The sequence below is a fragment of the Chiloscyllium plagiosum genome, unplaced genomic scaffold, assembly GCF_037043375.1.
Source record: "Chiloscyllium plagiosum isolate Xiang-an unplaced genomic scaffold, Cpla_swu_hap1 HiC_scaffold_9, whole genome shotgun sequence".
Classification (NCBI taxonomy): Eukaryota; Metazoa; Chordata; class Chondrichthyes; order Orectolobiformes; family Hemiscylliidae; genus Chiloscyllium; species Chiloscyllium plagiosum.
The window spans coordinates 26601262-26615928 of record NW_028270147.1 but is presented as its reverse complement, the minus strand read 5'-3'; the positions used below and the strand labels follow the sequence as shown (position 1 = coordinate 26615928).

General features: G+C 38.0%; 1 protein-coding gene across 2 annotated transcripts in view; it reads left to right on the top strand.

Annotated features, from left to right (window-relative positions):
- Positions 1-14615, top strand: part of LOC122554216 (phospholipid phosphatase-related protein type 5-like) — a 142288-nt gene extending 127673 nt beyond the window's left edge. For both annotated transcript variants that reach the window (XM_043698878.2, XM_043698877.2), the window contains one exon: positions 13044-14615. In XM_043698878.2, the coding sequence (XP_043554813.1) occupies positions 13044-13070 (27 nt within the window). In that variant the 3' untranslated portion in view covers positions 13071-14615. The remainder of the gene's footprint in view (positions 1-13043) is intronic.
- Positions 14616-14667: the final 52 nt, after the last annotated feature.

Sequence of the window (14667 nt, the reverse complement as noted above, 5' to 3'; positions counted from 1 at the left end):
GGTAAACGTAGGAGTATGGGTGGGTTGCGCTTCGGCGGGTCGGTGTGGACTTGTTGGGCCGAAGGGCCTGTTTCCACACTGTAAATAATCTAATCTAATCTAATCTACTTTACCTTCCCAGCTCAGCAGTAAATTGTTAGGCCAGATTATCTGCCTATTGAATTCAATTAAGGTAAACATGATGTAACTCTAAAATTAGCTAGGCCTGCTTGTGGTGCAGTGGTAGTGTCCCTACCTATGGGCCAAGAGGTTGGATTTCAAATCCCACCTGCTCCAGAGGTGTGTAATAACATGTGTGAACATGCTGATTAGAAAAAAGAAAGTGTAGCTCTCTAATTAAGGGTCCTCTTGTGGTGCAGTGGTAGTGCCCCTACCCATGTGCTAGGAGGCCCAGATTCAAGTCCAACCTGCTTTAGGGATGTGTAACAATATCTCTGAACTGGCTGATTAGAAAAATGTTATTTTTTTTTTAAATTGTAGCTCTATAATTAGGGGCCCTCTTGGGGTGCAGTGATAGTGTCCTTATCTCTGAGTCAAGAAGCCTTGCTTCAAGTCCCATTTACTTCTGAGATGTGTGGGAAAATGTGTAGCTGTATGAGTGAGCCACTTGACCAGCCGAGGAATTAAGATGAACATTTGTGCTCAAGATTTTTAATAGTGGTACAATGCAGTTGGACAAATTCAAGCATGGAAGCAAATTCCCATGACAAATGTTGGTGCAGAATTTCCTGTCTCTAAAAATAACATAATGGTGCTGAATTATTGAGTACAAATTGCACAACCACTTCAAGTAAGAATAGGTGTGCAGTTTAGTATGCTACCTGTTGAAGTATTGGTGTAGTGAAAATGTTATCTCGCTATCTAACTTGCTATTTAATTGTATTGAATGGTGTGAAGCCTCAATGCTTGATATGAACTAAGCTCACCACATAAACAGTAATGTGGTTTATCCTCTACTGCCCGATGGAACAGCCCAACAGCACACCCAGTTCAAGGCTGCAAATACTGGCCCTGTCAGTGACTCCCACATCCCACAAATGGCCAGATGCTCTGGGAACTACACATGCACAAACTAAAGACTGCCCACAATCCTTCCACTTAGAAAATGAGAGATGCTGATTTCAGGGCTAGACTTAGATACCCTAACCTCTGCGTTTTTGCCATGGCAGAGATTTTCCCTGCCATGATGAAATTCAGTATCCTGGGATTAAAATCTGGGACCTCCCTTCAAAATTGAACTGTGAGTGTACCTGGACCACATGGACTGTAATGGTTCAAAGGGGACAGCTCACCACCGCCTTCTCAAGGGCAATTAATGTTGCAAATAACTCACAATTAGTCATGTTAATGAAAATGTGTCTGAACCACTGAAATACCATCATGTTCATTTTTATGTTGTTCAAACAACTACTGTTCTATGTAGATATAACATTCTTTTCTGGTTATATCACTACAAATTTTGAAATCCTCTGGAATTTAAAGATGTGAGCATAGCACTTCCTAAATTGTCGTCTACATGTAAGATACTACATTCAAAATGTTTCTTGCAACCAAAAGATTGCTTTTGATTATGTAAAGTATGAAGTACTAAGACATATTTACATAAACCACACACCAATTTTTGCAGTAAAAATTTAAAACAATTAACAAAACTGATAATTTCATAGAATGGATTTCTCTCGTTCCTTGAAATATTGGTCGCTTTTGTGAAAAAAACTTCAGATTGTTCAGCAGAAATGTTATGTCAAAGCCATTTTTGAAGATACATTTGGAACTGTTTTCCCTAGAGCCATTAATTTAATCAAAAACTGATGTTATCTGGTGGGTTTCCACAATGTAGCACAGATTCCAGAGGAGTCGGTAGTTAATAGCCTTACAGAAGCTCAGACTTGAGCTGATGAATTATTGTGATTTACAATTAATTTAGGTACAGAAATGCATAATATCTTTCGAATCAAACTGCTCTAACTTTATAATTGACCTTAAAGCAACCTCAACACTTGAAATGGATACAATTGAGATTAATATTTAGATTGGATAATGCAAACCAATTTTAGGACCAGTTATAAAATTGACCACTGACTAATATCCAAACTAGGCTATTAGTCATTGCAGTGAATAATTAATATCTCCAATTCATTGATTGTCAACAAGTAATGAAGTAATCAATCAGTGAGAAATGAAGCAAAACAATCAAACATTGCAGATTAATCATAAACCATAAGAGCCTTCAAGAACATGAAGGAGAGCCACAGCTTCAACATGTATTTGATTATTTTGAAGTTATGCTGAGGAAATCAGGTGATTAAAAAGTAGATATTTTAATAATCTATAGTTATTTACAAATCCAAAAAACTATGAATATTACAATTGTCACATGGAATTTCACCTTTAACAATACTCTTCAACAGTTTCTTCTGAATACCATTGAAGATGGAAGACAGGTAGAGAGAGTAGTAAATAAAGCATGCAGTGCATTACTTCATTAATAAAGCTGAATGAGTAGAAGAGCATGGGGTGATTTTTGAACTTCTACAAGACACTTGTTAGACATTAACCGGAGTATTGTATACAATAGTGGCATCATGTTATACAGAAGCTGTGAATGCATTGGAGGTTATGCAGAATCAATTTCAAAGAATGGTTTGAGGCATGAAAACTTCAGCTATGAGCATAGATTGAAGAAATTGGGACTGTTCTTCCTGGAGACTAGAAGGCTAAGAGGAGATCTGATTGAGGTTTTCAAAATCATGAGTGGGTTAGACAGAGTAGATAGGGTGAAGCTGTTCCTACTTGTAAAGAAACAAGAATGAGAAGCTACAGATATAAAGCGATGTACAAATGAAGCAAGGGTGATGTGAGAATAAACTTTTTTACATAACGAGTGGTTGAGATATGGAATGCCCTGCCTGGAAATGTGGTGAAGAAAGGCATTCAAGGAGGTATTGGAAGGTTATTTGGATAGTAATGGTATATGCAACGCTATGGAGAAAAGGCAAGAGATTGGCACAAGATCATACAGCCTGTGCAGAAGCAATGGGCCAAATGGTCGTCTCTTGCACCGCAATAATTCTATGATTCAGTAAAAAATATGTTGGTTTGACATTAGCCATAGTAGTATTTTAGCATTTTACATCTTCAAATTTATTATCTAAGCCTCCAGAATTATTTTATAAGAAGAATTCTATATGAGTTGAGGTGGAATTAACAGGGACTTTTTGATTCCATTTGTACAAACTCTTTACATTGGAACAATGAATACTGTGCAGTGAAGTGCTTTAGGCTTTGCTTTATCAGTTCACTTCCCTTTTTGTATGTTTTTGAAAGATTCAATAATGCCACAAAGCTCATTTCTGATTTGCTCATGACATAATTCAAAATATTTTGTGTGTGTTTCAAAAACGTTGATGCAAACAAGTCACATTTTATACCGCTGAAGAAAAGATACTTTTGGTTGAAGCTTTTCATCTTGCACTTATCCGGATAAATCCTGAGTTTGTCACTAATTATGTTGAAGGCTCACAATATGGCACACTTGCATGTACTGGAAGCTACATATATGAATCCATAGGGCCCTGTTCTTTGCAGAAAGAGAATATGCAGGCTGCACCGTGGGCAGCATGGTGGTACAGTGGTTAGCACTGCTGCCTCACAGTGCCAGAGACCCGGGTTCAATTCCTGCCTCAGGCGACCGACTGTGTGGAGTTTGCACGTTCTCCCCGTGTCTATGTGGGTTTCCTCCGGGTGCTCTGGTTTCCTCCCACAGTCCAAAGATGTGCAGGTCAGGTGAATTGGCCATGCTAAATTGCCCGTAGTGTTAGGTAAGGGGTAAATGTAGGGGTATGAGTGGGTTGCGCTTCGGCGGGTCGGTGTGGACTTGTTGGGCCGAAGGGCCTGTTTCCACACTGTAATGTAATCTAATCTAATATACACACTCATGTGCCTGTTTAAACTCAACAGAATAGCTAATAGGTGTTCACTGGTTGATTTCTCGGGACAATGTCATGACAAATCATCAGATATGCCTGGTTTAAAATATAAACAAAACTTGGCAGTTAATGGTTATCATCATTAACTGGTGCATTCTACATTGCAATGTTCCTACTAAACAGAATTCATTGCCAGCACTCAGGAACTATTCTGCCTAAGACTGTAAGAAATTGCAGAGTTGTGAATGCAGCCCAGCCCATCAGGAAAACCAGCCTTCGTCCCATTGACTCCATCTACACTTCCCACTGGCTCAGGAAAGCAGTCAAAATAAGCAGAGACCTCTCCCCCACCAGTTATACTCACATCCACCCTCTTCCATCAGGTAGAAGATGCAAATGTTTGAAAACACATACCAACACCGTTAAGAGCTTCTTCCCTGCTGTTATCAGACTTCTGAATTGATCTCATATATTAGAGGTGATCTTTCTCTGCACCTTCTCTGTAGCTGTAACACAATATTCTGCATTGTGTTCTACTACCTGATGTATTTATGTAAGATATGATTTGTCTGGGTTAGCATGAAATATAATACTTTTCACTGTATCTTAGTACATGTGACAATAATAAATCAAGTCAAATCAAAAATCAAGTCACAGAGTAAAAATGCTACCTTTCCACCATTGAGTGCAAGATGAAAAGTGTCAAGAATATGTCTTTTTTCAACAACAGTCATGTTCTGTACTGCTAAATGGCTAGCATATTTTATATATAAATCAATTTATAAAATGTTATTTAACAAAGGTTATTCATTGTGATGTTAATAAAATGATATTTACATACTGAAAAAAGTGCACATCGTCTGTTTCATTTAACTGAACAGTGTTAATGTTTTATAGACAATCAGCTGATTTATGTATATTACCACAGAAATAAAATCTTTTACCCCTTTTTCTGACCTTTTATTGTACCAATTGAGATTTAGTAGTGGGAATAATGACATTTTCCAGGCCTCCACAAAATAAGCTATCTAAAATAATTGAATTGCATTGCTGCAAGAAATTAAGTTTAATTTCAGTTCTAATGCTGTTTTTTAATATCAGTAGTTAATCTTGACAGTTTTATAAGGAGATTTGTACACATATTTTAATGAATAAGACTTACAAGAAGCATGTTTCAGCTCTGCTAGAATTGAGGAAATATTTTTCTTATGATAATCAATGTTGAATATTGATAATTAGTGATAAGTTAATTTAATTTAATGTAAGACCATCATCAAAAATGTGTCTCTCCCATTTATAAGTATAGGGTCTCCATATGTAATAAAATTTCCTATTTACTAATACTGAAATGTACCAAAGATGAGCAGTGCTATTTGGAAGCACAACTACATTATCATCCACATTATCATACTACATTGCATCTAAAAGCATTGGCCATTAATGAAAGTTGCTATTGCATGTGCAGGTTATTTCATTTTTTTTTTACTCTGATAAGTTAGTGAAAGGCCAGGTGAAAATGGTGCTACGAGGAACAATGGGGAAACGTGGGTGGCACAGTGGTTAGCACTGCTGCCTCACAGCGCCAGAAACCCGGGTTCAATTCCCGCCTCAGGCGACTGACTGTGTGGAGTTTGCATGTTCTCCCTGTGTCTGCGTGGGTTTCCTCCGGGTGCTCCGGTTTCCTCCCACAGTCCAAAGATGTGCAGGACTACTAAATTGCCCATAGTGTTAGGTAAGGAGTAAATGTAGGGGTATGGGTGGGTTGCGCTTCGGCGGGTCAGTGTGGACTTGTTGGGCCGAAGGGCCTGTTTCCACACTGTAATGTAATCTAATCTAAAAGATTAGGCCACATTTTTAGGCAATCAAGTGGAAGCATTTCAAAATTCGCATAAAGACTAAGAAAGAAACATCAGTGAGAGAATGTCAAATCAGTTTAGTAAAGAGATGCAAATAAATATTGCCTTGAGAGAAAAAGGGACAAACATAAAAGCAAAATTTTAATTAAAACTTTAAGAAATGAGACTTTACCTATGTAATCATTCAGTTTTAGCACCAGGGAGGACAGTAATGAATAACTATTGCATCAATAAAAGTGTACCTGTGGTTGAAATGATTAAACCTAACTTTTGGACAGAGGTTTTGTGAGAATTTACCACATACATAGCAAATACTTGGCTTCAGGCCATTTAATACAGGTCACTGGAAAGACAGACAGCAGCATTTCATTTACTCAAAGATATTGCTGGAATGGTGTAACTCAGACAGCAAACTTTGGATATTGATACTTAACCATGTATCTGCACCTCGCTTGCAATTGCTGTACCACTTGCATATAAATACAGTGCAATATTAGACTTCTAGTTATTTTGACAGCAAATGGATCTGATGTTGGGCTGGGAGAAGATTACAGAGATGTGGAGGTGTGAAACTGTGTAGGGTTTTGAACATAAGAATTTTCAAACCAAATTGTTGCAGAATGGAGTCAATGTGGGTCACAAGGACACGGGTGAAGAGGGAAATGGAAGTTGGTGAGAATTAGGTCATGGGAGCAGAGCTTTGGGTGATCTCAAGTTTAATAGAGGATGGAAGAAGGAAACCAGCAAAAAGAGCATTGAAGTAGTTGAGTCCAGCTGTAACAAAGACATCTAGGAGAAAGTGAGGACTGCAGATGCTGGCGATCAGAGTTGAGAGTGTGTTGGTGGGAAAGCACAGCTGGTCAGGCTGCATCCGAGGAGCAGGAGAATCAACGTTTTGGGCATTCCTGATCAAGGGCTTATGCCCGAAACGTCGATTCTCCTGCTCCTCCGGTGCTGCCTGACCTGCTGTGCTTTCCCAGCACCACACTCTCGACTGTAACAAAGACATGGCAAATTTTATTCAGCAGAGCCAATGAGTTAAACATTTTTGTCATTAGCCAATTGACAATATGACTGTACATATCACTTGTTTTTAACTAGAACTTATGCTATGTTTGGGGCTTGTGAACACTGTTCAGTCCTACGTGAATGGAAAGGATTGATTCTCAGTTTGTAACCAACCTAACACTGTATTAGGACTGCTTACGGGGATATTTCAATGCAGAACCAATCATCATTGGGTACTCTTACATGGAAAAATAAAGTCGAGAAAGATTTTCAGGCATCACAAGACTGTCCTGTGAAATTATGACTCATGAAACAAGTTGAGATTAAGTTCCAGGTATTATGACCAGGATTGGAAACCCTGTTTCTATACTTGAATTGCTAAAATGAATAAGATACTTTGGAGGAGTCCTCCCCCTGATTTTCTAGGCCAGCAGCCTTCTCACTTGAAGCAGTGCAGACAAATCCAGAAATCCATAATGAGAAGAGCAGAGAGGATCAGTGTGGAAACCCCACACTCTGAGTGGGTGGGATGATGACAGGTAAGAGGCTGTATATGGGAGGGTATGTTGACAGATGGGTGAAGAAAAAGGGAATAGGGAGGAAGATGATTTGAGAAAGTTGGGGTTTGGGTGCAGATGGGGCAGTTGTTAAGAGTGCCAGGTAGATGAGGGGGTGCAGCAAGTTGGTGAGAGGAGGGAAATAGTGTTGCACCTGCTACACAGTGTGTTTAACTCTTATACCTAGCAAAACAACTGCGAGTTGACTCATAATAATTAACAAAAATATTTGTTTACTTAACACAATATTATAATAAAATATTCTACAAACTAATAATTTACACTATAATCTAATCAAATATCTTGTGACTATGTTTGTCTGGTCATCTTCTCCCAGTGGTCCCAGGGGTGTCTTCTTTTCTCGGTGGTTGAGCTTGAGTTACCACTCCTGAGGGTGGTGTTGCAACGATAGTTATACTTAGAAGTCTTTGCACCCTTTTGGGAGGGTCTTCGATGTCCAGCAATAGATTGATCAGGGCTCAATCGTCCTGAGCGATTGGACCCAACCAGGTGTTGACATGTCGATGGCAGGGTGGTCCTTGGGTATCCATTCCTGGAGGAGTTAGGTGCACATAGGTCAGGTGGCCCTCTCCACATAAGGATGTGAGGTGCACCTGTGTCTGGTAAACAACTTGATGTTTCCGATTGTCCTGGGGATGGCATTCCGGTTCATTCCGTTCCATTCAAATTCAAGTGTATTGAGTGGTCTGCAGCTTCTGAGTCAATTGCGTACTGTCTGTCTGTAGCTTCAGCCTGTCTGGATTCTGCAACATGCTTATTCCAGAGTCTTTGAGCAATCACTTTTGGCCAAGGCTTGTCTCTATTTCCCAGCATGCCTCATTGCCCATTTTCATAAATTCATCATTTTGAATGGCCTGTCTGGCCACAATAGGATGGCAGATAGTTGAAGCTGATAAGGCATTACTGAAGTGGATAAGAGAAGTAAGATGGTAAGTGGGTGAGAGGCGGTAGGGTACCAGCCTGGGTGAGGGGGTAGGAGTGAGGGTGTAGGGTGCTGTGCGAATGTGGGAGTTAAGATGCCACGTGGTTGTGAGTAGCTAATGTATTAAAATATTAGCTAAGTAGATGTGCTTAGCTTTGGTCAAAGGGTCAAATTGGATTAGGGTGAATTGGTGGAATATCAGGGTGAGTATAGTTGGAGGAGTTATGTTGGGACGATGGGAAATTTGGAAGGAGTTGACATTGGTCAAGGCTTTTGTTGAAGAACATTACTACTGAGTTGGGGGTTGGGTCAGGCAGTGGCCTGTTGGGAGAAGTCAGGGTGCTGTTGGGTAGGAGTTGGGACATCTAGTCAGCTCATCAGAATCTCCACATGTTCCCAATGCACAATTCCAGCCTAAGTAACTGCAATTACTGTTTACTGTGCAGAGAAAACTCATTCAGCCCAACAAGTTAATGTAATTGTTGATGCTGAAGAAGAATATTCTTCCAATTTACTTCATCTTAACCCGTCAAGTGCCATCTATCCTAAATGTGCCAGAGTCTGCAGATCATCCAATGGACTTAACAGTCATCCCGTGAAAACAAGTCATCCTCAATTGTGGGGGAAGCTGCCAATTTCACTTGTTCAGATTATAAGAGATCTGGCTAGTAGTCTGATCTCAGCTGATGTTTTTACCGGACATGTCAGATTCTAGAGAGGAATCTGGCTTGATACATCATGTTTTGAATTGTTTTGGTTTTAACGAAGTGGCCCCTCAAATGCTGCTGACTTCAAACAAATAGAAGTTTATTAACAAAACAAGTGAAGATAACCTAGAATAAACCAAACCATCTATTTATAATATAAATTCAAATATTTTTAAACACAGTACAAGTATAACCACATTAATTCCAAAATTAAATCGAAAGAAAATAAAACAGCTTTTGTCTGGTACGGAAAGTGCAACCCTGGTTATATAACAAAAACAGAACTCAAACAGCACTCACACCAAAGTCCCCGTGTCTCAGTAGGTTTAAGTCACTTATAACTTCAACTTTTAGCCTGGAACTACAGATAGCTCCAACAGTAAGCTATCACATAGCTGCTTTTATGTATTCAGTTTTAAGTAACTTCTTCAGGGTTTTATCCTAACATTTCTGGTCTGATATAATGCTAATTATAGTTCCCATTATAGTAGAGGAAGTATTAAAGGTCTTAGAAAACATAAAGGTGGATAAATCTCCAGGATACAATCAAATATATTCCAGAACACTATGGGAAGGAATTGTGGGGCCCCTATCAGTAACATTTGTATCATCTATAACCACAAGTGAGATGCTGGACTACAGGAAAGTGGCTAATGTTGTGCCTTTATTTTGAAAAAAGCAGTAAGGAGAAGCCTGGGAACTGTAGATATGAGTCTGACATCAGTGGTGGGCAAGTTGTTGGAGGTGATTCTGAAAGATAAGGTTTACATGCATTTGGACAGGCAAGAAATGATTAGGTATAGTCAGCATGGTTTTGCGCGAGAGAAATCGTGTCTCAAAAACGTGATTGAGTATTTTGAGGCAGTAAGCAAAAACTTTGATGAGAGCAGAGCAGTAGACATCATTTACTTGGATTTTAGTAAATCCTTTGATAAAAGATCTGCATGGTAGACTGATTAGTAAAGTTACATTACATGGGATTCAAGGTGAGCTTGCTAATTGGATACAAAATTGGCTTTATAGTAATAGACAGGAAGGGTTGTTTTTAGACTTCATGGTCGTGACTAGTGGTGTTCCACAATGAACAGTACTGGATCCACTTTTGTTCATCATTTATATACATGATTTGGATGAGAATATTGGAAGCATAGTAAGTAAGTTTGTGGATGACACCAAATTTGGTGGTAGACAGTGAAAAAGGTTACAAGAAAAAACTTGACTTGGGTCAACAGGCTGAGGATTGGCAGATGGAGTTTAATTTGGATAAATGTGACATCTTCCATTTTGCAAAAACAACCAAGGACAGGACTTATAGGGGTTCAGGTACATTATTCTTTGAAATTTGTGTCACAGGTAAGAAGATGGTTAAGAAGGCATTTAGCATGCTTGCCTTCCTTGCTCAGACCTTGGAGTATTGGATTTGGGACGTTATGTTGAGGCCTCTTCTGGAATACTGTGTGCAGTTCTGGTTGCCCTGTTAGAGGAAGGGTATTATTAAACTGGAGAGAGTTCAGAAAAAATTACAAGGATGTTGCTGGGAATGGAGGATTTGAGTTTCAAAAATAGGTTGATAGGTGACCATACAGAAATTTATGAAATCATGAAAGGTGAATAACAAAGGTTAAGGAAAATTAAGGTGGGCTAGTTCAAACCTAGGAGAAAGTGAGGACTGCAGATGCTGGAGACCAGAGTTGAAAAGTATGGTGCTGGAAAAGTGCAGCAGGCCAGGCAGCATCCGAGGAGCAGGAGAATCGACATTTCGGGCATAAGCCCTTCTTCAGGAAGCCCTTTCCTGAAGAAGGGCTAATGCCCGAAACGTCAATTCTCCTGCTCATCGGATGCTGCCTGGCCGGCTGTGCTAGTTCAAAACTAGGGGGCATTTTTTAAAGTGAGAGGAGAAAGGCTTAAAAAGGACATGAAGGGCAACTTTTTTTTTTACACAGGAAGTGGTTAGTGTGTGGAAAGAACTGCCAGAGGAAGTGATGGATGAAGGTACAATTACAATGTTTAAATGACATTTGGATAAGTACATGATTAGGAATGTTTTGGAGGGATATGGACCAAATGCAGGAAGGTGGAACTAGTTTAATTTGGGAACATGATCAGCATGGACTAGTTGGACCGAAGACTCAGTTTCCATGCTGTGTGACTCTGTGGTTTCGCACTCTAAGGTAAACTAGTTCTTGACATATCTTGCCCTTCTTAAAATCATGGACCTATACAATCACACTATTATAAGGATTTCACAGGTTTACATAAAATCTCCCTCTTTAAGATTTGGGTGTTTCCCCTAAGCTTAAAACAAAAACATTCTAGAAATCTCTAATGAACCTTGAGGCCCTTTAACTTTCTGGTCTGTAAAACAATCTAACAAATAAAATTCCATCAGTTGTGCACAAAACATATTAGCTCTAAAGCCAGACTTCAAAACAGCTTTAAAATAAATCACCCATGGTTACAGAATTACTTACAAGTCGACCTGACACATAGAAAATGCTTTGGTTACCAACACAAAACCCAGAAACCCAAAATTATAATAAATAACATTTATATACATACAGAAATCCCATAGTGTACATCACATTAATGTAATTTAATTGCAGCCTTCAAATATTCGAGTAATGTTGCAATTTGTCAATAAAACACTGAGTCAGTTCTGACAGGGGGTGTCGAGCTAGGTTGTTAAGTATATTCAAGGCTGAGACTGACAGATTTTCAATTAATAAGGAATTCAAACATTGTGAGAAACTATTATGTAGATGAAGTGAACTCAATAGAAGCTGAGTCAGTTTTCACTAGGGGTATCAAGCCGCATTGTTGAGTACATTGAAGGCTCAGCAAGACAGATATTTAATTAATAAGGATTTCAAACTGTTATGTAGATGTCATTCACTCAATGGATCAAATGGCCTACTTCTGTTTCGACATCCTTTGCTCCTTTGATCATCCATTTTTCTATGAAAAAGACTGACTAAGAACACCCTACTGAATAGAATTGTTCTTTGGTTGGTAATCTATCACAACTATTTGATTTACTGTTTGGTATTGAGTGGCTTGAAAACTGTTGTGCAACCTCTATCTATGGTGCATTCCTACAAAGAAATGGAAACTTGGAATCTGCTACTTAATTTACAATTTATTTTGATCATCTGAAGTCCTCATTTTAGAACTATGAAATGCATAAATATTCTCCAGACTGCATTTTCATGCCAATGCAATATGTGTGAAATGTTGCAATTCTGGAAATTGTATGGTTGCAAAGAGATTGTGATATTCCCATAATCAGGGATGCAAATGTGATGCACTATTCTTAACAAATTGATTAATACTGTTCATTCATCAGAACTTTGTGATTTTAACAGATTTGATTTATTTTCATTGTTTAAATCAACAGGTTAAACTGTAACAATGTTATCTAATGCTACATGTTGATTGCAATTTATAACTACATATATCAAATTAAGTTACTCATTTAATGAACCCAGCCTCCAAGATAGATTCATTTATATCAACATTTAAATAGTATGTTCTGAAAAGTGATGCTGCAGATATAATTTTTTGAAAAATTGCAAGCAGGTTAAATGGAAGAATTAGAAGTTTATGTATAGTGGTTTATAAAATCCTGAGGGGCATGATAGGGTAAATAGCTAAAGTCACTTTCCCTGGGGTGGGTGAGTCCAAAATTAGAGGACATAGACAAGAGAAAGATTTAAAAAGGACCTGAGGGGTAACTTTTTCACGCAGAGGGCGGTGAGTGTATGGAATGAGCTGCCAGATGAAGTGGTAGAGGCTGGTATAATTACAACATTTAGAAGGCATCTGGATATGTATATAGATAGGAATGATTGAGCAGGATATGGGCCAAATGCTGGTAGATGGGACTAGGTCAGATTGGGATGTCTGGTTGGTGAAGGCAAGATGGACCGAAGGTTCTGTTTCTGGGCTGTATGACTCTATGACTCTATTCGATTGCTACCGATGCAACATGTGTCACTGTATTCAGAGTTAATGGAATTAAATGTCCACCATTTTCTATTTTTCAGAATCATTCCTTTGCAGAAGTCACATGATCTTCTAAACACAAGCTTGATCTGCACATTGGGCATCTTCATTATTTACCTTTCAGTGGTCACATTTGGGATGAAATCCAAGATAATATGTCACTTAATATGACACATTCACCATACTGGTTATTCGTTCACAAGATAAAAGTGATTTTGGTAGCTAAACAGGACATTTGTAATAATTGAAGCACATTGCATCATATTGAAGGGACAGAAAGTGTACATTTGGCGTTTTCTGTGTCTCTCTCTTTTTCCTTGCACAGATTAATGTTCCAACTCTTTCTGGTTATTTCTAAACCATGCAACGCATAAGCTAATCTAAACTTTCAGGTGCAATCGATGCTTTTTTAAAAATAAACAATATATACAGGAATCTTTTTGAAAGAAATGCCTATTTTGTATTCTTTGTGCTGCAAGAAATAATGAATATTTGTTAAGCAATACTGCATGAAAAGCATTGTGATTTATATAATTACCATTTTTCTTTGTCCTTATGGCTGTTAGTAAATTTTATTTCTGTCACTATGAGTATGCTAAAGTAATTCAAAGCTGAACAACACAATAATGCTTTACTTTAATTCTGCAATTACGTTGGGATTTTTTTATTGTACAATTCAGTGCAAGATACTGCCTTATTAATTTTACCAAAAGGGAAATTCAATCAGCTTCTCTTCTATCCCATTAAAACTTAAATAAGATTGTAATTATTCATCCAATTTTATAGTAAATACATTATGTTATTTATAAAATTGTATGTACAAGAAAGATTGTTTTGCTATCTGAAACAATTACAACAGTAACATTCTATGATTTTGTTACATTTTGCTTTCAATATGTTCTCTGAACAATGTTCAACACCATGTATTGATAACCAATTCCATTTAAATTTCTTCCTGGTAATTCCCCAGCTATTGAATATATGACCATTCAAAAGTCATAATATGAACTCCCTCAAGATCTAGTAAGTAATGAACTGGGTGATGTTTGACAGATTGCTGCATTGATCCCTGATGATAACTGAGGCAGTGATAAAGAAGTTAGTCTTAAGCATCGCTGGTGGGATTTGTGGTGAAGAGGGAAACGAGCAAAAGATTCTGAGTTGTGATTACTGTATAGTGACATATTCCAACTGATGTTGGTGTGTGAGCATTAGAAAATAGTAAGTTCAGGCACAAGTTTGATCTGCTCCACCCCACTATATTTTCCAGTGACACTCATCATCTAGACTGACAAAAGATTGCTAGTCACATTAGCAATGGACAGGCGTTCTATTAAAACATTTGGAAAGATAACTAAACATTTGTTTGGAAGTGAAGGGTACTTTGTTGATCTACAATAATGCACTATCCTTTAACCACGGTTTATATGACTTGGTACCTTTTTAAAAATATTTATAAAATTATAATACAAATACAGTACAGGTAGTAAGTATTCCAAAAACCAATTACACTGAATTCTAATTTACCAGCAGAACTGAAATACATGTACATTTTCAAGTTATGTTGGAGTTCATTATATTTTCATGGGCTTCACCATCTTGGTGACTGTTATTCTCAAAGTTACAATAGTGATAATTGGTGAAGCTTTTATTTATTTCTGTGAA